This window comes from Giraffa tippelskirchi, chromosome X, assembly GCF_054371585.1.
Source record: "Giraffa tippelskirchi isolate mGirTip1 chromosome X, T2T-mGirTip1v1.2.pri, whole genome shotgun sequence".
Classification (NCBI taxonomy): Eukaryota; Metazoa; Chordata; class Mammalia; order Artiodactyla; family Giraffidae; genus Giraffa; species Giraffa tippelskirchi.
Window position 1 is genome coordinate 96641592 of NC_137289.1, and position 26604 is coordinate 96668195.

General features: G+C 40.0%; 1 protein-coding gene across 2 annotated transcripts in view; it reads left to right on the top strand.

The window, feature by feature from the left end:
• The first annotated feature begins 7492 nt into the window (after positions 1 to 7492).
• Positions 7493 to 26604, top strand: part of CLCN5 (Cl-/H+ antiporter 5) — a 193382-nt gene continuing 174270 nt past the window's right edge. For both annotated transcript variants that reach the window (XR_014076122.1, XM_081567376.1), the window contains exons 1-2: positions 7493 to 7783; positions 10251 to 10407. Coding sequence is in view for 1 of the 2 variants with exons in the window: in XM_081567376.1 (XP_081423502.1) it covers positions 10392 to 10407 (16 nt within the window). In the remaining variant the exon portion in view is untranslated. The remainder of the gene's footprint in view (positions 7784 to 10250; positions 10408 to 26604) is intronic.

Sequence of the window (26604 nt, forward strand, 5' to 3'; positions counted from 1 at the left end):
TGGTCCTTCACCACAAATGCTTTGAAAAGCTCTGCTAAGATAAATATAAAGGAAGAACAGGTCACGGACTGTGCCCTCAAGGAGCTCTCACAGCAGTGGGTGACCAGGCATCAACAGTGATTCTGAGAAACCACCACCACTGTTCCATGAGCTTGCACTCCTGCATGAAACAGAAGGCAATACAGAGCTTGATGAAATACAGAGCAGAGGCCTGCACATTGTCAAAACCACTCCCTAAACAAACTCTCCTATTTGCTCCTTTAGACTCTAGCAGCTCTAATGTAGATAGAATTGAACTTCTTTCAAATAGAGGGCAGTCTGACATGGAATTTTTACAAAGTAAAATTTCTCTGAAAACAGTCAAAAATTTTGCTGGGCCCAGTTAGAGAACTATAAAGATTGAGTTTTTGCATAACATAGATTTTCTTGCATAACAAGATCTCCTGGAAAAGGGAACAGCAACCCACTCCAGTATTCCTGCCTAGAGAATTCCCTGGACAGTAGAGCCTAGCAGGCTATAGTCCATGGGGTCACAAAGAGTTGGACACGACTGAGCGACTAATATACCCACACACAAGGCAGGAAGCTGACCAACTAGCTCTTCAGTCTAAACACCATCCTTGACAGGTTATTCAAAAATTTTTCTCTATTACTTTTTAAGATATATAATTGAATAGGTAATATACTTCCATGGCATAAAATTGAGAAAGTACACAGCTTCACACCTTCCTTTTTTTCATAGAATTTTACATATAAGTACAGAAAAAACATATATAAAATAGATAACCAACAAGGACTTACTGTATAATACAGGGAACTATACTTAATATTTTGTAATAACCTATAAAGAAAAAGAATCTGAAAAAGAATATATACACACACACATATCTGTGAATCACTGTGCTGTACATCTGAAACTAACACAACATTGTAAGTCAACTATACTTCAATAAAGAAATTACACAAAGAGCTTTCTCATTGGGTAGATGTATCAATATTTATTTGAACAATCTTCTTTTGATGGAGATCTGGTTGTTCCTTATTTTTCTTATTACAAACAATTGTACACAATAGATTACACCTATGCAAACATAACTGAAAGAGAGATTTCTAGAAATGGATTTTTGGGAGCAAAGTTTCATGTATTTGAAATTTTTATAGTTATTGCAAAGTTGCCCTCAATTGAGTAATTGCACTAACACTAGCATTTTATAAGAGGACTCACCCCACCTCCGGCTTTTTCACCGCAGTATATTACTAACATTTTATGCTTTACTAAGGGTACCACACTGTGGTTTTCGTTAGTGTTTCTCCAATCATGAGGTTAGCTACCATTATGTCCTAGAAGACATTTGTTGATTAAGAACAGTTTGTTTTTCATTTGGGACACACCACAGGGCATACAGGATCTTAGTTCCCTGACCAGAGATCAAACCTGTGCCTCCTGCAGTGGAAGCTGTGAGTCTTAACCACTGGGCCACCAGAGAAGTCCTGCCATTTGTTAATTTTGATACTCAGCTCTTCAGGTACAAGGTGATTATAAGTGATCCTAGATTACCCTATTTTTAGACTTCTTAACCTACTGTCTTGATAGATCCCCTGAACTAGAGAACTTTGTTCATTTCCTTTTATTCTGCCCCATTTCCTAGAACTATTTCAGGCATGTCTTGGGCACCCAAGATATTTTATTTACGTATGGTATTTTACTTTATTTTTTGATTGAAGTATAGTTGATTTACAATATTGTGTTAGTTTCTGGTGTACAGCAAAGTGATTCGGTTATACATGTATATATTTCATATTCTTCTCCATTATAGGTTATTACAAGATATTGAAGATCATTTTCTGAGTTATACAGGACTCTGTTGTTTATCTATTTTATATATAGTGGTTTGTAACACATATTTTATTTTAAAACTAGTATCCCTAGGCTAACATAGTGAAAAGTGAAACCATTGGGGAAAACCTGGACACTAACCACGTCAGGTTCCTCTGTCCATGAAATTTCCCAGGCAAGAACACTGGAGTGGGTAGCCATTCCCTTCTCCAGGGGATCTTCCTGATCCAGGGACCCAGGGATCCAGCCTGCATCTCCTGCATTGCCGGTGGATTCTTTACCATCTGAGCTACCAGGGAAGCCCAGGGGCTAACACTGTGCCTGGCACAATACTAAAGACTTGAACAAAATGTGGAACAAATAAAGAACAATACCAGAAACATTTACTTACTGCTTGACAAAGCTATGTACTCATATAACTATTTCTGGATTTGCAATGACAATTTCAAAATTAAAGATAAAGCTGCTTTGCTATTTACAATAGCCAAAAAAATAGAAGCAACCTAAATGTTCATCAACAGATGAATGGATAAAAATGAATATATATATATATATATATATATATATATATATATATATAACACACACAATGAAAAAATGACATTTTCAGCAACATTGGATGGACCTAGAAATTATCACATTAATGAAGTAAATCAGACAGAGAAAGACAAACCATATATCACTTATACATAGAATCTAAAAAGATATATACAAATGAATTTATTTACAAAACAGAAAAACACTCACCGACATAGAAAACAAACTTATGGTTACCAAAGGGGAAATCGGGGGAGAGATAAATAAGGAGTTTGGGATGAGCATCTATACACTGTTATGTATAAAATAAATAAACAACAAGCGCCTACTGTACAGCACAGGGAACTATATTCAATACCTTGTAATAACCTATAATGGTGGAGAAGGAAATGTCAATCCACTCCAATATTCTTGCCTGGAGAATTTCATGGACAGTAGAGCCTGGCAGGCTACAGTCCATGGGGTCACAAAGAGTTGTACACAACTAAGTGACTATCACTCACTCACAACCTACAATGGAAAAGAATATGAAAAAGAATATATATATATATATATATAATATTTATATCTATCTGTGAGTCACTTTGCTGTTCACCTGAAACTAACGTAACATTGTAAATTAACTGTACCTCAATTTTAAAAAATGGTTTTAAAAAAAAATAAAGCTGCTTTAGACATGCCAGTTTAGGTGCCACTGTAAGCTACTGACCTACTGTTTTTTTTTGTAACATTAACTCTAAAATGCTACTTTTTATTACACAAAGCAATTCACTGTTTTATTGTTTCTTTAAAATTAACTTTTAGGATTACGTTGTGTTTACTTTCTACTTTGTAAGAACTGAAATGGCTTTTGACCAAAAGTCTGTTGAGCACTGTGGCGGTTAGGAACATTTTTTCAAGTTTTTCCAAGGAAGGAAGAGAACAGAGGGTCTCAAGTTATCTGCACTATTGATCTAGCTACACTCTTTTGGCCAGATCCACTTGTGACCATGTACACACACTTGTGGGGCACCTGGTTAAGGTTCTCATGGCGAAGAGAACAGTTAACAGAATCTGTAACTCCTGATTAAATTATTAACTTTGCCTCATTAGCACACTCTAATCATTACACTTGGGAAAGTATTTTTGTATAGGCATTTTTTACTCACCACATAAATAACTTCTGCAAAATTTGTGGATCCAAAGGGGCCTAATTAATCATCATCACCACTGCTAGCAATACTAGCTCACGTTTATTGAGCATTTAACCTTTTCCAACTATTTAAAATCTATTAATACATTTTATCATATTATTCATTTTACAGATAAGAAACCTGAGGGAGAGTGAAACTTGAACGAGGTGGTACAGCTAGTAAGTCTCTGAATCTGGTTTGTTCTGAGACCAGGGAGTCTGACTCCAGAGCCCACTCCCATAACTAGTTTTGTTTTGCAGTTTGCAAGAGATAGAACAATCTTTTACAAAGCGCATTCCTAAAATCCCCAACAGGAGCCCTTCAAGCTGTCAGCGGTCAGTGGCGACACCACGTGGTCATATGGGTGTACTGCAGCCTTGCCTTCATACTCGCCATAGATCACTCCCGAACAAGCCCCCGCCAAAGAAACCTATATTCCAAGTAAAGCCAATATTTGCTCGCTTTACAGTGGTAGCTTCAACTTACCTTTTTCTTGTCTCACAGGAAAAGGCATCTTTTCCCAGCTTAGCTTGCAGTTTGCATCTCATTTCTATCTCCCCATGTATTTTACCCCATTCTTTATCCCCTCCTTTTCTTGCTCTTCAATTTCTGTTTCACTAGTGGATCTTCCTGCTCAACCTACAAATAAGCTCTGGTTTCTCCTATATTGCAATGACAAAAACAAACCAACTAACCTACTTCTCCTGGAACATGGACCTTGTTAAAGAAGAGTGATAGATGTTAACTAGACTTATTGTGGAAATCATATTGCAATATATACAAATAGTGAGTCATCAGCACACCTGAAACTCATATAATGTTAAAGGTCAATTACATTTGAATTTTAAAAAAGTGCTCCAATATCAACCCAATTCCAGGATTACCTTTCTCAAAAACTTCAATTCTTTTTCAATCACTTTCTGAATTAAATATAAATCTCAGTCCAACATGCAGGATTCTCCAAGACTGGGCCTCCATTCATCTTCTGGTTACATCTCCTACAACTACTGTGCACTTCTTTACCCTAAGCTTCAACCATAGATGACTACTCACAGGTCCTCATATGTGATTCCCTGCCTGCACATCTTTGTACAAGGTATCACCTCCCATTTACCATCATCAGAGGACTCAGCACAGTTCAGTTCAGTCGCTCAGTCATGTATGGCTCTTTGTGACTCCATGGACTGCAGCACGCCAGGCTTTCCGGTCCTTCACCTTTTCCTGGCGCTTGCTCAAACTCATGTCCATCAAGTCGGTGATGCCATCCAACCATCTCATCCTCTGTCGTCCCCTTCTCCTCCCACCTTCAATCTTTCTCAGCATCAGGGTCTTTTCCAATCAGTCAGTTCTTTGCATCAGGTGGCCAAAGTATTGGAGCTTCAGCTTCAGCATCAGTCCTTCCAATAATATTCAGGACTGATTTCCTTTAGGATTGATTGGTTGGATCTCCTTGCAGTCCAAGGGACTCTCAAGAGTCTTCTCCAACACCACAGTTCAAAAGCATCAATTCTTCTTCAGCACTCAGCTTTCTTTATGGTCCAACTCTCACATCCATACATGACTACTTGAAAAACCATAGCTTTGAGTAGACGGACCTTTGTTGGCAAAGTAATGTCTCTGCTTTTTAATATGCTGTCTAGGTTGGTGATAGCTTTGCTTCCAAGGAGCAAGTGTCTTTTAATTTCATGGCTGCAATCACCATCTGCAGTGATTTTGAAGCTCCCCAAAATAAACTCTCTCACTGTTTCCATTGTTTCCTCATCTATTTGCCATGAAGTGGTGGGACCGGACTTGCCCTAATTCTTTTTAGTTACTTGTGGCTATTCCCCTGGACTTCCCAGGTGGCGCCAGTGATAAAGAACCCACCTGCCAATGCAGGAAATGTAAGAGAGGCGGGCTTGATCCCTGGGTAGGGAAGATCCCCTGGAGGAGGGCACGGCAACCCGGTCCAGTATTCTTGCCTGGAGAATCCCATGCACAGAGGAGCTTGGCGGGCTATGGTCCATAGGGTCACAAAGAGTCAGAAACGACTGAAGCGACTTAGCACACAGTATTTCTCCCAAAGACACGCTGCAGCTATAAGTGGATAACAGCCCCCTTACTTGAGTGACCACCATGTTTTTTACTCACTGAGAAACTTTCTTTTTTACAGTCATAGGCTATCAGGAATTTTACTGCTTGAAATCATATCAGTGAGAATAAAACATTCCACATTTGTCTGGAGCACAGAAGTTTCTTGGATCCAGAGAAGCAGCCTCAATTTCCAATCCAGGTGTAGAGCTTCACATAAGGGGTATTTGAGCATTCCATATCTATCTTTACTTTGTGGTTTCCAAGGAAACAGGACTCTGGGTTCACTTCGAAGTCCAGACCTGATATTGACCCCTTCAGACAACCCCACTTCAAGCTTACTAAAACAGTGCTTCATCTAAAATTCACTGAAACCCCACCCTTCCCCCAACAACATAATGACTCTTTTTGTTTGGTAAGATGCCCCAGGGTTTCTCTTGTGTGTAGACTCTTTTGTTGCAATGGGTCAAAAAACTGGACTTTTCTGATTATAGATTTGTCATTGGTGGCCTAGTGGTGACTAGGCTAGGGTACATACAGGTTTTGTATCCCACACCACTTAGCTTGTCCAGAGTAGGAGTTCAAAATTGTTCACTACAGTAGACTCTGAATTAGAGTACTGGGGTTCTAGTTAGACTACCTGGATTGATTACACAAATTCCAGCCTCATTTCTGCCAATAAATAATTAGCTGGATCATGTTAAGTAGGTCAACACACCCCAATGGCCTGTTTTCTCTTTTGTAAAATGATGGGCTATTTCTTCCAACCTAGGGCTTCAGAGTCAGGTAGGCCTAGGTTGGAATCTCAGTTCTACCCCTTCCTAGTTCTGTGATTTTTGCTTTCCTGAGCCTCTGTTTTGTAAGTATTAAAAATGGAGACAATACCCAAAACCGTACTGTGGACTTTTCTGTGTTACTATGAGGATCATGTTGGCTGTTAGAAGCATTACTGTATTTGATCACTATTCACACTACCATTATTATGTGAGCCCGGACAACCTTTCTGTGCCTCTGTTTTCTTATGAATAAAAGTGGAGAAATAATAGTACACACCCCAGTGGGGTTATTGTGCACATTAAATGAGATTAAAAAAGTAAACGGCTAGAACAGTGCCTGGCATATAAACAGATGCTCAAAATAAGTGCGTGCGTGCTAAGTCGCTTCAGTCGTGTCCAACTCTTTATGACCCTATGGGCTGTAGCCCTCCAGGCTCCTCTGTCCATGGGATTCTCCAGGCAATAATATTGGAGTGGGTTGCCATGCCCTCCTCCAGGGGAACTTTCTGACCCAGGTTCTCTTGCAACTTCTGCATTGGCAGGCAGGTTCTTTACCACTAGCGCCACCTGGGAAGCCCAAAATACGTGAGCTAATGTAATATACCATCAGCTTCCCTGATGGCTCAAGCGGTAAAGAATCCGCCTGCACTGCAAGAGACACAGGAGACGAGGGTTCGCTTCCTGGGTCGGGAAGATTCCCTGGAGGAGGGCGTGGCAACTCACTCCAGTATTCTCGCCTGGGAAATCCCACGGACATAGGAGCCTGGCAGGTATAGTCCATGAGGTTGCCGAGTTGGACATGACTGAGCACAGTACACACAATGTAATAAACTAATTACATTAGCTCACGTATTTTGTGGGCCAGAAGCTCAGGAGACAAAGTTTAGTTCTAAGGACAAAACCAAAAAACCGTACCGCAGGCTCGAAACAGTGAAACATAAAGCAGCATTCATTTTTCAAAAGCAACTGGCACGCCCAGCACTGGGCTAGGATCCGCCCAGTCCTTATTAAATATGGCAGCGAGCAAGGCCGACCTACTGCGGCTGCGCGCACGGAAACTCCTCCCTGCACCGCCTTCGCCGCGGCTCTCCCCGCCCTGCTGACTCCCGGGCGGGGATCACCTCCTCCCCACCTCGGCGGAGGTGTGGGGAGAGTGCTGGCTGGGGCGCGCACGCGCAGACGGCGGCTGTGCTTGGCAGATCTTTGCGAGGCGCCTGTCACATGAGCCGCGGGCCCGCTCCGCTCCCCCTCCTCCTGGCTGGGCTGTGAATGAAGCTCTGCCGGCTACGTGGGGCGCTAGCTCAACTTAGTGTCCCGGACGCCAGAGCCGACTGAGCGCTCGGCCCGCCGGCGGCGGACACGGGCTCCGTCGCTCCGGATCTCGGCGACAGGTAAAGACAAATGGGCTGTCTCTACCGCAGCAGGTCTTAGGCGGGCCGCTGCTCCCCGGCCCACCCCCAGAGCACCCCCGGGCGCAGAGACACAGGGGAGGCGCTCCCCCGCTGCCTCGGCCCCCCGGAGATGGGGGTTCCCCGTGCCCGGCCGCCGCCGCCTGGCACTCGGAGGAGTTAGACCGGCCAGTTCTAGCCAGTGCAGGGCGGCATCTTCCAGGGAGCCCAGCCCTATTCTCCGAGCCAGGGTCCCTGCGCTGTCCCAGCGAAGTTTCCTCGCGGAGCCGCGCCAAGCCCGCCCAGCTTTTGAATGGGGGAGGGAGGTTAGCTGCAAGGCGTCCCCTTTACACGATTGGGGCAGGGTGGCTTTGGCTGGTAAAACCCCGTTGAGGCCCCGTTCTTATCCATCCTGCTCTGGGCTGGCAGGTTTGTGTGGGTCGTAACGAAGAGGAGCCCAGGCTCTCGGAAAAGTAGTTGCTGCGTTTTCCTTTTCCCACTTAACGCGGGGAGCTTGTTCTCTCCTGACTTTTCAGGCTTGCACTTGAGCGCCTTCTCCTCAAGGGAAAAACTTTACCTTCACGTTGATGTGCGTGTACCTTATTAATATTTCAGAGCAAATCACGTTCCAGGAGTGCAAAGTGAAGTTGTACGTGTGCCCATGTGATAACGTCAGTGTAAGCTACCCTGAATAAGTGAGGGAAATCCATAGTGTGAAGTATAAAAAGCCAGTAAGAATCTGCTTTATGTACACTTCATAGATTTATTAGCAGCTGCCCAGGTTTGACTTCGGAGATGTTAAATTCTCCTGGTCCCATGAGGCGTGTATCAGTACTGCACGCTAAATAAGAGGAGAAAAAAAGGCAAACCAAAACAAACTGCTCTAGGTTCTAGATAAGTCATCGAAGCAATTTTCCTGGTGATTCCATCCTGGGACTTTGTGAGTTCCTAGTTTTCTTGGACTTCGCAAGCCTTTCCTTATCCAAAGCATTGTCTTTTCTCTATTGGCTTCTTGGGGTTAGTGTACACATTCATACTTTCGTCCTTAAAAAAGTCATTTCCATGAATAAGAGGGCTTCCCTGGTGGCTCAGACGGTAAGGAATCTGTCTGCAATACAGGAGACCTGGGTTCAATCCCTGGGTCAGGAAGATCCCCTCGAGAAGGAAATGGCTACCCACTGCAGTAGTCTTGCCTGGAGAATCCCATGGACAGAGGAGCCTGGCGGACTACAGTCCATGGGGTGGCAAATTGTCAGACACGATTGAGCTACTAAGCATACAACCATGCATGAATAATAATAGACAAAATGAGATTGACCACTTGATAATTTTTTTATCTAGTTGATAGGTACCTGGGCGTTTGTTATGTATATTTTTGAGCTTATGTATATATTTGAGCTTTTCCATTAAAAACCTTGGCTAACTTATCTGTTAAGTAAAACTCAAATCTAAAACAACAGCAAAAAACATCATTTAAAAAAGGCCAAAATGATGACTGTCAAGTTCGTATTAGTCTTTAGTGTGTTTACTGTCAGCACTTTCACTTAGAGGGTGGAAGTGTTGCTTGTATGAAAGCTATGGAAATAGCAATCTACTTTGAAGTTCCCTGGGTCAAAAAGGTGAGGACTTTTTCTTAGAAAAAACAGATTGGCTTGTGTACTACATAAGGAAGGCTACTTTATACTTAAGAACTTGTTTAAATGGACAAGCAAAGTGTTTAATATAGTCATCTTCTAAATCAAACAAAGTAGTCAGACCTTTCATTTTTTTCTCCCATTCCTAGTGCCTTTCATATCCTTTCAAGCAGTACTGTCCTAAGACTGAATTTGGCATTTTAAAAATAGAGATTATCTGAATTAATTTGGTTTTACTTAAATTAGTGTTCTATTTTTACATTTTTCTTTTCCTTTGGTTCTTTTCCTTCCTGATTATAAAAGCAATCTAAGCTCCCTACAGGACATTGACAAAATGTGAGAAAATATAATGAAGTGGAGAGGAAGCACCACGACCTTGAGGGCATGGCTCTTATACAAGATCCATTTTAAAACTTTAGTCACAAAATTTGCTCTCCTTTCTATGAAATTTTTTAATGTAGAGTTGGGCATTTTGGGGGTTGGGGAGGGCATTGGATATTATGCTGTACTTCATTCCCCTAAGTGTGGAACTTAGAGGTCGTGTCAAGAGACACTTAATGGTTATCCCATCCAACCACCCATCCTTTGAGATTCTGAAACCTATGTACTGAAGATCCAGTGATTCATGCAGAATTGGACAACACTCAAGGGCAACATTAACTGACTCTAGATCTCCCCATTATTTTTTCAGTGATACCTTGCTGCTTAGGTGGAAATATGACACTTGACTGTCTCTGCTTATCATGGAAAGAGAGGTCCAGAGAGGGACAGGAGATAATTTTCAAGGATTTGAATGTTTTTCATATAGGTATTCGTTTTCTTGTTGACATTTTCAGGTTCCAGCTTGAGCATTCTGCAGAAAACAAGACGATACAGCTGCTGTTCTCGCCATATCCCAGTTGAGTCTCCCTACAAAACTGGGGGGTCTGGGAAACTCTGAGCTTGCTGACCTCAGCGTGGGAGAGAATAGGATCAAGATGGCCACGTGGCAGGGTAAGAAGTTAGTACTTACTCCTCCGACTGGTTTTTTTCTCCTTCTCTATCCTCTACCACAACCCAAACCCCCAAGCCAGAAGCAGGCAGCCAGGCAGCTGTTTCTTTAATTTAACCGTTTATCTTCGCCAGGACAAGCTTTTTAGTTCAAAAGCAGTTGCTGCTAGCTAGTTCCGATTATTTTAAAGTAGGAGTGAAGGGGTGTGTGTGGAGAGTAGGAGTAGCAGGAAAATGTAGTGCCAGGAGCATTTTCATAGAACTCCCTTCATTTGAACATGTGCTCATGGGGGTTATAGGTCAAGAGACGGAGGATATTTTTTTCATATTTCAGTTTATTTGTTTCTGGCAAATTTCCATCATAAGATTCTCAAAGGTGGGGGAGACAGATGTCAGCACCTCTCTGGCTTTCTCTTCCCAATAAAGACTTTAAAGGATATTTAATGTTACACATTGATGTTAATGCCTGTTCTAATACAATGAAATGACCTGAGAGCAAAGCTTAACGCTATCTTGCCTGATAGAGCACATCTCTTGTGAACCTGTGATTTCTTACCACATAAGCAGCTTTTTATTTTGGGTGGGTTTGGGAGAGTATCAGAATCTCCAGGGGTGCATGGGGTTTTTATGTTTATCAAAAGGGAGTATGGGTTTAAGAAATGGTAGACAAACACTACGTTAATTGGTCTGTGACTCAAAAAAGGTTAAGAACCACTTAGATGGAGTAGAACGAAGGGAGCTCAAATGTCTATAAATATTCAACAGGTAGGTTTGTTGGTGGTCTGATGTTTCTTTTAAAACTGTCTCCTGTTGGTTATGGCTGTAACAAGTATTTTTGATATGCTAGGGTTGTCACTTTAAAGATACTTGTTGAAATGAGATTCGGCCTATATGCCTGGCTTGACTCACCCAATGGGCATTTATCAGGAAAAGTTTGGATATTCTTGTTTAAATTCTGAGACATTCTTTAATTCAACAAGTAGAATATAGAAATGAGTAAGACGCAGAACCCTAGAGGGTTCCTTGTCTTATTGAGGAGACAAACTATATAAGCAAATAGTTGTGTCAGGTTGAATAAGTATTATAATAGAGATGCAAAATATGACAGACACTCAGAGAAAAGCATGATGAACTGTGGGTTTTGAGCTAGGCTAAAAAAAATGAAAAACGAGTGGGAGTTTGCCAGATGGGCAAATAAGAGAATTGCATTCTGGGCAGACAGAGAAGCACTGTTTGGGAACTTCCAAGTTGCTCTGTTGGCCTCATGTGAGATGTGTGGGCCACAACCTCGGATGAAGCAGGAAAGGTAGTCAGAGGCCAGATGATAAAGAACCTTGTATGTCCTAGGAAGGATTTGACACTTTATCCCAAAGGCAAAGATTCTAAACAGGAAAGTAACATAATCAGGTTTTGTTTTAGAAAGATTACTTTGGCAGCATTATTGAGGTAGGGTTGGAGCTGGAGAGAATGGAAAGCAAGAACCAGTTGGGACGTTTCTGGTGTAGTGGCTTAGGGAAGAGATGGTGAGGGTCTGAGCAGAAGGAGGGGCAGCAAGGATAGAGAGAATGAGATGAATTCTGCAAACATTCTGTAACTGGATGTGGGAGGAACCGAGCCTGGGTTAACACCCAGTTTTGGGTGCCTGGGGCCAGTGGTGCCATTCATTAAGACGGGGACCATGGAAGGTAGTGAGAGGGGTGTGGAGGTGGTGGGAAGTTAGTGTACTGCGTTTGGTTTAGCCTGTTTTGTTTGAGATACTGTGAGCTGTCAGGTCAGTGTTTAAAATACAGTGCTGAAAGTATGGAATTAGAGTTTGTGCAGGTGGGGAGCTAAAGTTGTGTTCCTGAATGCATGCTAAATCGCTTCAGTCGTGTCTGACTCTTTGTGACCCCATGGACTGTAGCCTGCCAGGCTCCTCTGTCCGTGGGATTCTCCAGGTAAGAAAACTGGAGTGGGTTGCCATTTCCTTCTCCAGGGGATCTTGCCCACCCAGGGATCAAACCTGCATCTCTTGCATTGGCAGGTGGGTTCTTTACCACTAGTGCCACCTGAGAAGCCCCAGAGTTTGTGCAGGTGGGGAGCTAGAGTTTTGTTCTTAATGATGCATAAAAAGCGTGTGTTTTCTTTCTCTTTAATGGAAATGTCATTAGTTAATGATTTATAATAAAAAAACATTTTAATGGATAACAGTTCTTAATAAAAATGTCATAATTTCTTAATAAGTAATATATTTTGCTATCTTAGGCCCTGAAATTTTATCTGCTTAAAATCACATTGGAGGCAAACAGCTTTTCTAGCATTAATGAAGAGGGGAGTATTCCACAGAAGTAACTGCAACTCATTCCATGCTTTGTGCAACCTCTGAAGTGACAAGCATAGTACAATGATAGTTTGGGTGGCAGTATGGTAGAGTAGTTAAAAGTGTGGGCCTAGGTTCAATTGCATTGGTTCTGTCACTTGGTAGCTGTGAGACCTTGGGTAAATCCCTTAATCTCTCTGTGTCTCATTTTTCTCTTTTGTAAAATGGGGATAACAATAGAACTCAACCTTGTAAGGTTGTTTTGATGATTAATTAATATTAAACAAAACACTTGGAACATAGTAAGTGCCATAAAAGTTTGTGTCACTATTATTAGTATTAAGACATTTAAAATATTGTCTATTATACAATAAGTGCCAGTAAAATTTAGCAATGGGCTTCCCAGGTGGCTCAGTGGTAAAGAATCTGCCTTTCGAGAAAGATAAATACCATATGATCTCATTTATACGTGGAATCTAAAGAAAAAAAAAAGCAGCTCACAGATTCAGACAATGGATTGGTGATTGCCAAGGATGTGGGGTGGGGTTGGGCTAAATGTGTAAAGGAAGTCAAAAGGTACAAACTTCCAGTTATAGAATAAGTAAGTCATGGGAATGTAACGTATAGCATGGTGATTCTAGTTAATAACACTCTAGTGTATATTTGAAAGTTGCCAAGATAATAGATCTTAAAAGTTTCCATCACAGTAAGAAAATTTGTAACTGTGTATGGTGATAAAGGTAAACTAGACTCGTGGTGATTGTTTAAATATACATGCAAATACTGAATCAATATGTTATATCTCAATAAAAACTTATAAATAAAAAAACCCAAAAGAATCCACTTGGCAGTACAGGAGCCATAGGTGACAAGGGTTCAATCCCTGGGTTGGGAAGATCCACTGGAGGAGGAAATGGCAAAACCCACTCCAGTATTCTCGTCTGGAGAATCCCAATGGGCAGAGGAGTCTGGTGGGCTGCAGTCACGGGTTGCAAAGAGTCAGACACAACTGAGCGACTGAGCACGCACACACAAAATTCAGCAATGGCTGTTATTGTTACTAGTACTCCTATTAGTATTACTACTACTGCTTTTACTACTGTCATTATTATTTGCTATATTCTGGAATGGACTTGGGACCCCATTCTGTGGAGGGAATTTCGGGTTGTCCTTGGAAGGCCTGCCCTGTAGTAGTCTATTTGGGTCTTTTTTTTTCATTTATTTTTTAATTGGAGGATAATTGCTTTACAATGTGTTAGTTTCTGCTGTACAACAACACAGATCCGCCATATGTACACATATATCCCCTCCCTCTTTTGTTTGGGTCTCTGTGTAGAGGTTTAGATCTGAAGAGATCCTTAGAAAACGTCTAGCCCAACCCCTAGAGGTTTAGTGACATGCCCGTGGTCAAATAGGTTAGCAGTAGTGACAGAACTAAAATTCAGGTCTCCTGATTCACTATTCCAATTTTCTTTTATTGACTCTTGGAGCAGGGAATGTGTGGTTCTGTCCTCAGCTCAAGGAACCTCTGAGTCAGTTTCTGCATCTGCTAAAGGAACTCTTCAGAGCTAGAGGAAGCCAAGTGTTGTTAGCTTCTTAGGTAAATGCTGTCTAGTTCCTCCATGGAGAATTGGATCAGAATTCCCATACCTCTTAAACATGGCCAACATTATTATTTTGACTTTGTTTGATGGAGTCCTCTAAGACATTTCCTGGCCATTTTAAACGGAGTTTACTGAGCATAATTTAATATTTTTGATAACTCAGGGTCATCATTAATAACATCAGTTTCACTGGTCTAATGGTCAAGAAAATATTGAAGAGAATACTAGCTAAGTTGGGGTGGGGTGAGGGTGGAGACTTGTGTTGTCAGGTGCCATTTATTTATTCAATTAACATCCAGCACCATTTGTGTACGAGGCACTATGTAGAGCCCTGGAGATGGCAGTGGTCAGTAAACAGAGGTATGGGCTCCGCTGTCACAGAACTTACCAAGGATAAAAGTAGCATTGCAAGTTTATGAAATGCTTTATTTAACAAACATGCTGAAGTAACTTGGAAAAATGACACCAATGTAAATTTAGAAGGATTAAAATAGTGGTTCTTAATAAAAGAAGGGGGTGCATTGGAAGTGCCTTTTAAAAAATATTCCTACTCAGTTCTCATCCCCTCAAATTGTGATTCAGTCTTAAGACCTGAGCATTTAAAGAAGTGCTGTAAGCAATTCTGATGTGTAGTCCTGTTTGGGAACTGCTGCATTAAAGAATTAAAAGTTTAAAAAAATGATAAATGAACTCAAAAAATATAGGAGAATACTCACATAATTTTGGGGTAGGGAAGATATTTGTATGCATAATATGAAAGGTAGACTAATGAAGAAAAAGTTTAATATAGTCAACTATATGGCAATTTAAAATTTCTATACAAAACCATAAGAGAACTAGAAACAATTACAAAAAGACTCATTATCCTTAATATATAGACTCACAGCTTAATAAGAAAAATACAAGTATTTTACTAGAAAAATGTGCAAAGGATGGGACTAGGAAAATACATAAGCAGAAATCCAGATGGCCAATAAACATGAAAAAATGTTCTGTCTCAGTAGTAGTCAAAGAAAGGGGGAATTAAAATGGCATACCATTTTCTCCAATATAATTTGCAGTCATTAAAAAGAAATGACAAAATGCAGCTTTGGCAAGGACACAAGCAAGTAGGCATTCGTGTACACTTCTGGTGGGAATGTCAATTTGGCAATATTTGTCAAAAGCTTTAAAAAACATGTTTATCTCTTCACCCAGCAATTCCTTTTCTTGGAATTCATCCTAAGGAAATAATGATGTGCAGAAAGATGTATCAATAAGGATATTGATTGTAGCATTTTCTATAGTGGGGAAAATTGATAACACTTGCATTCTGATGCATTGATGCAATGGAATACTATAGTTATTAAAAATGATAATGTGGATTAATTATACTTATTAGCATAGAAATGGGTTCACAATATGGTGTTAAATGATGGGGGTGGGAAGCACATCCCAAATTATCAGCAGTTAAAAGTGTGGGCTCTGGGCTTAGAGCTAGATGGAAATCCCAGCTTTATGAGCTGCATGGTTTTGGGAAGTTACTTGCCTTGTGTCCAACTCTTTGTGACCCCATGGACTATACAGTCCATGGAATTGTCCAGGCCAGAATGCTGGAGTGGATAGCTGTTCCCTTCTCCAGGGGATCTTCCCAACCCAGAGATCGAACCCAGGTCTCCTGCATTGCAGGCGGATTCTTTAACGTCTGAGCCACCAGGAAAGCCCATCTTCAACTTCCACATTAGTTAAAAGAGGGATAAAATAGAAGTGAACATAACAGTTCCCAACCTGTACGTCCATTAGGATCACCTGGGGATCTTTAAAGCCCACCCAAGCCCAAGCCTCACCCAGACCGATGAAATATGAATCTCTAGGCATGAGATCCAGTGCTCAGGGATTGAGGCCCACCAGGTGACTCCAGTGTGCAGAGGAATTTGGAAACTGCTGAGCTAATCTGTAGGGTGGTTGCAAGGATTACATTAGAAAATGATGAGAGTAAAGTAAGTCGGAAGGAGAAAAACAAATATCATATATTAACACGTATATGTAGAATCTAGAGAAGTGCTATAAATGAGTTTATTTGCAAAGCAGAAATAGAGACACAGACATAGAGAACAAACTTTTAGATACCAAGGGTGGAAGACGAGAGTGAATGGATTGGGAGATTGAGATTGACATATATAAACTATTGATGACTATGTGTAAAATGAGTAACTAATGAGAAACTCCTGTATAGCACAGGGAACTACACTCGGGGCTCTTTGGTGACCTAAATGGAAAGGAAATCCAAAAAAGAGGGAATATACACGTACATATATATAGCTGATACACTTTGCTCTACAGTAGAAGCTAGCATGACATTGTAAAACAACTACACTACAATTATTTTTTTTTAAAAAAGAGCCCAGTAAAAAGTGAGAAAAAAAGAAGATCACAGTGCCTGGCATGTGGTAAGTACTCAATACATGGTAACTATTATTAGTAACTGTTACTTTTTATTGTTAATGGTATGATCCCATATTAATATATGTGTCATGTCCATGTATGTTTCGTACAAAGAAAAGTCTAAGGGGATAGACATCAAAGTACTTTTTAAAATAATTGCAGTTGACTTTCTTTTTGCTTATTTGTATCTTTTAGTTTTTCTGTATATAACATAGATTCCTTGTTAATTTTTACAAGTATAATTTCTGAAGGAACTACCAGATATATGTATGCAACTTTATATACTAAGGTATTTATAAATGGTGAAAAACTGAAGCTTTATATACTAAGGTATTTATAAATGGTGACAAACTAACATAGGGGAATGTTAGTAAATTACGACATGTCCACAGAGTAAAATATCTGGCAATTAAAAATCAAAATGCTGAAGAAAATCTTCATGGTGTAATGGAAGAGTATGGGATTATTCTGTTTCTGTCTTTTCAATGTAACTGGGAGTTTATGTATATCTCTATGTGTTTATATCTGTAATACCTATGAATGTGATGATAAATACAGAATGGATGGAAATGATCCAAAGTTGTTGAACTGGCTATCCCCAGGTAGTAGGATACATTTATATTTTTTCCCTTTTGTACTTGTGTTTTCCAAATTTTATATAATAAATACGTATTTCTTTTAAATCAGAAAACAAGTTATTTGGAAATGAGGTATAAAATAGCAGTGCCTCCAACAAGGAAAGAAGTGAATTGTGTGGGCTTCTAGACAGCTGTTTCAGCCTTTCTGTGCCCTCTACCTCCAAATAAAAAACAAAACACACTAAACCCTTGAGGGTTTCGTTAGAGCAGTTTGGTTTTTTTTTTTGCTATTAATTCTTCCTTAAGTATTCTTGTAATTTTTGGCTGTCTCTCCTATTGACTCCAAAAAAAAAAAACACTTTTGAGAGTGAGACTGGGGACAGGAAAAGTGTGCAAAAATGGGGAAATTACACTTAATCTAGTGTGGGAGTTACATAATAAGGTGAAGTGGCAAAATATGTCCGGATAAGCGTGAAAATAAAACAGATGCAGTGAGAAACTGTTCTGTTGGCTTCAGATCCAAGGGAAGTAAATTTCAACCTTGCAGTTTTTTTTTTTAGCACATCACAGTGTATTTGTAAACACTCTGGTGATTTAGCTAATACTTGGGCTCCAAGGGGAGCATCACAAAGCAGTCAGTGAATTGATCACAGAGCTTCAGTGTGAAATCTCGATGGCTGTGTGGCTTGATACTTGGACCACCATCACCTAGGAAAAGCCATATGGTCCTGTTCTGTTGACCAAAATGTTAGTATGTGTGTGACTCTCAATAAAAGGCATGGTGTTAGCACAGGATTAAAGAAACAGAGCCTCCACTCCCCTCCTTTTTTCTCTGGTGCAGTGTCTCATCTATGGCAGGTACTTCATCTCTCTGCATTATTGCTCTTCCACAACTCCTCAGTGGGGAAGAATGGGATGGGGTATGGATTATGATGAAAAACACTGAGTAGGGGGTAACCAAAAACAGACTTTCAGAAAATTTTTCTCTAAGAGCCAGCTATTCTTTCCCAAGCATCCAGTATGGAAGGAACATGGGCCTTGGAATCTGATACACCTGGATCTGAACCCATTTCTGCCAGTTGGTAACCAGAGTTCCCTAGGCTCCAAAAGCCTCAGTGATGTCCTCTGGGGTCAAGTGTAGTCTCTGGAGACAGACTCCCTGGGTTTGTATCCTGGCTCTGTTGCTGCTAGCTATAGGCAAGTTATTTCATCCCTTTGGGCCTCACCCTCTTTTGTAAAATGGGGTTAATAATAACCATACTTCAAAGGGTATATTGCATCACTCTGTACTATTTATAAGTATATGTGAATCTACAAATTATGTTTTTATCTAAATATAAAATTTTAATTAAAAAGAATAAGAAGACTTTCTCCTCCATAACAATAATAGTGTTCACACTCAAGGAATTATCACCTATACAATAATTTTATGTAGTTTATAGCCTATAATTATATTTTGTCAATTATCCTAAAGTATCTTTTATAGCATTTTTGAGGAAGCATTTAGTATCCAATCAAGGGACAAGTATTTATCTGTCCCTTTCGTTCCTGTTTCTTTGTTTCATTGTGATACATTGACAGTTTTGGAGAAGCCAGGACAGTTGTATAAAAAACATTCCTCAGTTTGGCTTTGTGTGATTGTTTTCCTGAGATTAGATTTGAGTTCTGTGCTTTTGGCAAGAAATTTACATAGGTGATGTTGTGTATGTCCACTGCATTACATTTTGGGTGAAGACATATAATGTCAGTTTACCCTGTTATTGGTGATGCTAAAGTAATCACTTATTAAGGAGGTGTCTGCCATATCTCTTCATTGCCGAGGTTCTGTTTTTTATAGATAATTAATAAAAAATATCTGTGGCATGGTACTCTAAGACTTTATGAATATCCTGTTTCCCAAATCATTCCTCCAACAGTTTTAGCATTAACTGGCAATCTTTACTCGAATTTCTGAAAAGCAATAATTTTTTCTAATTTTATCATCCCTCATTTTTTTGAAACTGGAATTCATCTATAAGGAAGTGCTCCTCCACATTTTGTTTTTTATTTAACTATAGTTGATTTACAGTATTATGTTAGTTTCAGGTGTATAGCTTCAGATTCTTTTCCATTATAGGTTATTATAAGATACTGAATATAGTTCCTTATGCTATATGGTAAGTCCTTATTGTTTATCTATTTTATTTATAGTAATGTGTATCTATTAATCCCATACTCCTAGTTTGTGCCTCCCCTTCTTTGGTAACCATAAATTTGTTTTCTGTGTCCGTGAGTCTGTTTCTCTTTTGTAAATAAGTTGATTAGATTCCATATGTAAGTGATATCATATAATATTTGTCTTTGGTTGACTTATTTCATTTAGTATGATAGTCTCTAGATCCATTTATGTTGCTGCAAATGTCTTTATTCTTTTTTATGGCTGAGTAACACTCCATTGTATATATGTACCATATCTTTATCCATTCATTTGTTGATGGACATTTAGGTTGCTTCATGTCTTGGCTATTGTAAATAGTGCTGCAATGAACATTGAGGTGCATGCATTTTTTCAAATTCATTTTCATATTTTTCATACATATGCCCAGGAGTGGGATTGCTGGATCATACGGTAGTTCTCTTTTTAGTTTCTTAAGACACCTCCAGACTGTTTTCCATAGTGGCTGCACTACTTTACATTCCCACCAACAGTGTGGGACTCCCACATTTTTTAAGAGAACACATTGCATCCCAAAGACAAATGCTCATTTTTTCCTCCTGGGAAGTTTCTTTTTTAATTCTGGTAAAATACACACGACATAAAAATTGCCAGTTTAGCTATTTTAAAGTACACAATTTAGTGACATTTAGTACGTTCACAATGTTGTGAATACTCTCTAGTTCCAGGACATTTTCATTACATTTCCAAAAGGAAATCCCCTACCCATTAAAAAATAATAATCATGTTGTCCTTTTCTATTATCATATCCTTTTGCATAGAATAGTGTTTCTCTCACACAGTTGTAGGTGACAATGAGAATCACCAAAATGCCTGGCCTATCATGGCTATTCTCATTGTATTATAATTGTGACAGAAAGAAAAAAAATCACTATGCTCTTACAGGGATGTTTTTCAACTGGAAAGAAACTTTTGAGATGATCTGTTTCCAGCATCTCATCTTTCACAGGAAGAAACTGAGGCCCAGGGAGACTCATTCTGGTCATACAGCTGTCACATGGGGCATAGAGCCAGGATTAGGCCTCCGGCTTGATAATCAGTGCCAATCTATGTGCCTGTTTAGCCCTACTGCATTACACTGCTACCACTTCCGCAGGCTTGTCTATTTTATAATTTTCTGCTAAATGTTTGTCTTTTCCCACTGTTGCTTTCCCTGCTTTATTGCTGTTTTGTAAAGTTTGGTTTTTTCCTCCCCAAAGAATTGCTTTGTCATGGAGGCTTCCAGGATGTGTTTTTTTCTTCCTGTGCCTCTGTTAGCATTTTTGAAATAAACTATAGGTTCCTTAGGTTTTAACCAGAATTGTGATTCAAAGCTTCCTGTTTCATGTAACACTGTTCTGTGTGTGGTGGGGCAGGGGGAGGGAGGCCTAGAAAGTTTCACTATGGGTGGCAACAAATGTCAGAGTTTTCTTCTTCTCATCTTCTGTTTTTTAAAAAATTAATTTATTTTATTTTTGGCTGTGTTGGTTCATTGCTGCGCACAGGCTTTCTTTAGTTGCGGAGAGCAAGAGCTACTCTCTATTTGCCGTGCATGGGCCTCTCATTGCAGTGGCTTCTCTTGTTGCAGAGCAGGGGCTCTAGGCGTGTAGGCTCAGTAGTTGTGGCACATGGAGTTAGTTGCTCTGTGGCATGTGGAATCTTCCCGGACTAGGGATCAAACCCTTGTCCCCTGCATTGGCAGGCGGATTCTTTACCATTGGACTACCAGGAAAGTCTCCTACCTTCTGTTAACATGCAGGTATTTATAGACCTGTTGTCAGACCAAAGAAGCTGTTGAGAAGTTAATAGGATGTGGTAACTCCCGAGTAATGGCATATCTTCATGCTTTTCAACCCAATACCATTCAGGGGTGAGGTAGCATTTTATTGTATTTATTTAGGATTTCTGCCCTTATTACTTCCATGAAAAGCGTCACAGAATCCACTGTCCTCCCTTGGCCTGGCCTGACGTATGTGTGGCCATCTGTGACTAAGCACTGAATATTCCCAGGTGGAAATCATGATCTTTCCTATTTAGCTTGAGAGTGATGAGAGGCAGATGAACAAGGGAATGGACACTATCCAAATGCCAAACTCTGCCAACGGCTTCTTTTCCTTGGGCTCTGGACCCTGGTAATTAATAATAATAATAGAACTTCTTCCTCTTACATTCGCTATACTGCTTGATCCACTATCCACCCAGATATCAAAGCCAAAAGTTTGTATGGCATCACATGGTCCTTGCCATTCCCCACATACAGTCCACCCTTGTTGGCCTAGAGCATTTCAGTAGGTCACATTCCTGGCAAATGTCTACTTATCTTTCGGTCATCAGCTCAGGGGTCATCTCTTTTCTGTAGCCCTTCCTGAAACCCTGCCTATCCTCTGGTAAAATTCGCTTCTTTGTGTATTTCCCCACTATATTGTATATCCCTTGAAGGCACTGACTATTTTTGTTCAGTACTTTTGTTTTTGTGTCTTCTGTATGCCAGACATTGTGTTGGGTGGGTGCTGGGGGTATAGTAGTGGCCACTAAAGTCATTATTCTTGTCCTTCTAAGCCTTGCAGTCATATGGGAGAGTTGGAATGCAAACAAATAAATGCACAAATGTTTCATTATGAAGTGTCGTGAGTGCTATAACGTCCTCTGAAAAAGAATAATAAATGAGACATAATTTATTGGGAGGAAAGGTCTGGGAAAAAGTGACAAGTTTGGCTGAGGCTGAAAGATAAGCAGGAATTATCCAAGCGAAGAGTTGGGGGAAGGGCATCCCAGGCAGAGGAAACAAAGTGGAAATCCCTGAGGTGGGAAGAACCTGTATTCTTCCCTAGCACAGCCCAGTGGGGCTGTACCATAGTGAAGCAGGTACAAAAGGACATGGGATGAAATTGGAAGGAAGGGGGACTTCCCTGGTGGTCCAGTGGTTGGGACTTGGCACTTCCACTGCAGGGGGCACAGGTTTGATCCCTGGTTGGAGATCTAATATCCTACATGACAAGCAATGCAGACAAAAAAAAAAGAAATTGGAAGGGTGAGCAGAGGACTGGTCACTAGTCACACAGGGTTTCATAGGCCATGTAACCAAGTATCCTAGGTGAAGTGTGGAGGCTTTGCAGATAGGTTGGACAGAACAGGGTATCAGTGAAGGAGAGGGGAGTGTCTCTGTCACTTTAAAAAAATTAATTTTAATAGGAAGATAATTACTTTACAGTATTGTGATGGTTTTTGCCATATGTCGAGATGAATCAGCCACGGGTATACATGTGTCCCCTCATCCTGAGCCCCCTCCCTGCTCCCTCCCCACCCCATCCTTCTGGGTTGTCCCAGAGTACTGGCTTGAGTGACCTGCTTTGTGCATCGAACTTGCACTGGTCATCTGTTTTACATATGGTAATATACATGTTTCAATGCTGTTCTCTCAAATCATCCCACCCTCGCCTTCTCCCACTGAGTCCAAAAGTCTGTTCTTTACATCTGTGTCTCTTTTGCTGCCTTGCATATAGGATTGTCGTTACCATCTTTCTAAATTCCATATATATACACGTTAATATATAGTATTTGTGTTTCTCTTTCTGACTTACTTCACTCTGTATAATAGGCTCCAGTTTTATCCACTTCATTAGAACTGACTCAAATGCGTTCCTTTTTATGGCTAATACACAATATTCCAATGATACACAATATTCCATTCTGTATATGTACCACAACTTCCTTACCCATTTGTCTGCCGAAGGACATCTAGGTTGCTTCCATGTCCTGGCTATTGTAAACAGTGCTGCAGTGAACATTGGGGCACTTGTGTCTCTTTCAATTCAGGTTTCCTTGGTGTGAATGCCCAGCAGTGGAATTGCTGGATCATATGGCAATTCTATTCCCAGTTTTTTAAGGAATCTCCACACTGTTCTCTATAGTGACTGTACCAGTTTGCATTCCTACCAACAGTGTAAGAGTGTTCCCTTTTCTCCATACCATCTCCAGCATTTATTCTTTGTAGACTTTTTAATGGTGGCCATTCTGAGCAGCATGAGATGATGCCTCATTGTGGTTTCAATTTGCATTTCTCTGGTAATGAGTGATGTTGAACATCTTTTCATGTGTTTATTAGCCATCTGTATGTCTTCTTTGGAGAAATATCTGTTTAGTTCTTTTGCCCACTTTTTGATTGGGTTGTTAGTTTTTCTGGTATCAAGCTGTATGAACTGCTTGTATATTTTGGAGATTAATTCTTTGTCAGTTGATTCGTTTGCTATTCTCCCATTCTGAAGGCTGCCTTTTCACCTTGCTTATAGTTTCCTTCATCATGCAAAAGCTTTTAAGTTTAATTATGTCCTATTTGTTTATTTTTGTTTTTATTTCCATTACTCTAGGAGGTGGGTCATAGAGGACCTTGCTGTGATTTATGTCAAAGAGTGTTCTGCTTATATTTTCCTCTAAGAGTTTTATAGTTTCTGGCCTTACAATTAGGTCTTTAATCCATTTTGAGTTTATTTTTGTGTATGGTGTTAGAAAGTGTTCTAGTTTCCTCCTTTTACACATGGTTGACCAGTTTTCCCAGGACCACTTGTTAAAGAGATTGTCTTTTCTCCACTGTGTATTTTTGCCTCCTTTGTCAAAGATAAGGTGTCCATAGGTGTGTGGATTTATCTCTGGGCTTTCTATTTTATTCCATTGATCTGTATTTCTGTCTTTGTGCCAGGACCATACTGTCTTGGTGACTGTAGCTTTATAGTATAGTCTGAAGTCAGGCAGGTTGATTCCTCCAGTTCCATTCTTCTTTCTCAAGGTTGCTTTGGCTGTTTGGGGTCTTTTGTGTTTCCATACAAATTGTGAGATTATTTGTTCTAGTTCTGTGAAAAATATCATTGGTAGTTTGATATGGATTGCGTTGAATCTATAGATTGCTTTGGGTAGTATACTCATTTTCACTCTACTGATTCTTCCAATCCAAGAACATGGTATATTTCTCGATCTGTTTGTGTCATCTTTGATTTCTTTCATCAGTGTTTTATAGTTTTCTGTATACAGAAAATATTTTATTCTTTTTGTTGCAGTGGTGAATGGGATTGTTTCCTTAATTTCTCTTTCTGGTTTTTCATTGTTAGTGTATAGGAATGCAAGAGATTTCTGTGTGTTAATTTTATATCCTGCAACTTACTATATTCATTGATTAGCACTAGTAATTTTCTGGTGGCATCCTTAGGGTTGTCTATATAGAGGATCATGTCATCTGCAAACAGTGAGAATTTTACTTCTTCTTTTCCAATCTGTTTTTCTTTTTCTTATCTGCTGTGGCTAGGACCTCCAAAACTATGTTGAATATTAGTGGTGAGTGATACCCTTGTTTTTTGTTCCTGATTTTAGAGGAAATGCTTTCAGTTTTTTGCCATTGAGCATAATGTTTGCTGTGGGTTTGTCATATATGACTTTTATTATGTTGAGGTATATTCCTTTTATGTCTACTTTCTGGAGAGTTTTTATCATAAATGGGTGTTGAATTTTGTCACTTTTGCATACCAACTGTCTAGCAGAGAGTGCCTGCCACATACTATATGTTCATTGAGGCTTACTCATTGTTTAATGAGTAATATTTGCTTGGCTTTCCTACCAGGATTTCCATGAATATTAAAGAAGGTAAAATATGCTAAAGTACTTTGCAAAATGTAGACTGTTAAACAAGTGTTATTCTATTAGATGTGATTCACTGGATTCTATGCAGTGATGATTACAGATGTTCACTACCATTGGGGGGGGGCAAATTTTAAACTAGTGAAATGTCTCAACCAGATCATTCCATGCCATGAATACATTAATGCACTCATTTCTTACATATTCAAAGTGTGCCTCTGTTACCAATGCCTTTAACTAATTATGGGTGAGTGTAAACCACCTTATATCACACCATTATGTAGCACTCCTGGTGTTAGAGGTAATTATGTTGCCAGAAGCAGTATAGGTTTCTCTTCTATGCTGAATTCTCTCAATAAAATCTCTGAGTCTAAAGACTTCATTATTGAAGAGCTGGATAAATTGTGAAGAATAGCACCCTCTGAGTTTGCATTTGGATGGGACAAGGCTAATCACAGCAGGGTGTAGCTGCCACTAGCCATGGCATATAGTTTTCTTGACTTAAAAATGACTTAAAAATGACGATTTTGTTAATCATCAGTGTGCTGCTATTTTTGTGTCAGGTATCTGGTTCCCTATTTGAACTGCAGGAACTTCAGACCAGGTGATTGACTTTTTAAAAGCCCACCCTCTGTGCAGTGTTGGTGGGAGTTTAAATTGTTAAGAGCCCATTTGGAGGGCAGCTTGAAAGTTCTTATCAAAATGTCAAATATGTATCCCTTTTGTCCCAGTGACTCTAGTCTAAAAAGAAACTGCACAAAAGCCACTTATTACCTGGATGTTAGGTGCCTCATTCTTGCCATTTATTCACTATTGATAATTGTGATGTTCATCATGAGAGACAGATTACATTAATAATGGTGTATACACACTGTGGAATGTATTTCATTAAAAAGAGTGAAGATGACCAAGATAGATTTTAAGGGGAAAAGAAAGGTGCAGAATGGTACTGTATGACCCCATCTGTACAGCAGAACACAGTGGGGAGGTATAGGTTAGATAGATCTGAGTTTGTATGCATAAGTAATTTACATTTGCATAGACATCTTCTGGAAGTGATGGTCCCGAAACAGTTATCAGTTCTTTTAGATTAGGAATGGCTAGGGGTTTTTTTCATTTTCACTTGACACTTTTCTATATTGCTTGACTTGTTTACAACAAGCTATACTGCCTTTTAACTTCCCTGGTGGCTCAGACGGTAAAGTGTCTGCCTACAATGTGGGAGACCCGGGTTCAATCCCTGGGTTGGGAAGATCTCCTGGAGGAGGACATGGCAACCCACTCCAGTATTCTTGCCTGGAGAATCCCATGGACGGAGGAGCCTGGTAGGCTACAGTCCATGGGGTCACAAAGAGTCAGACACGACTGAGCGACTTCACTTTCATACTGCCTTTTAATAATAGTCACTAAATTCTTGACACTGTTATATGAAGAAATGAAAGGTGTAATAGTGGTTGAGGTGAGAGGTCAGGTCTG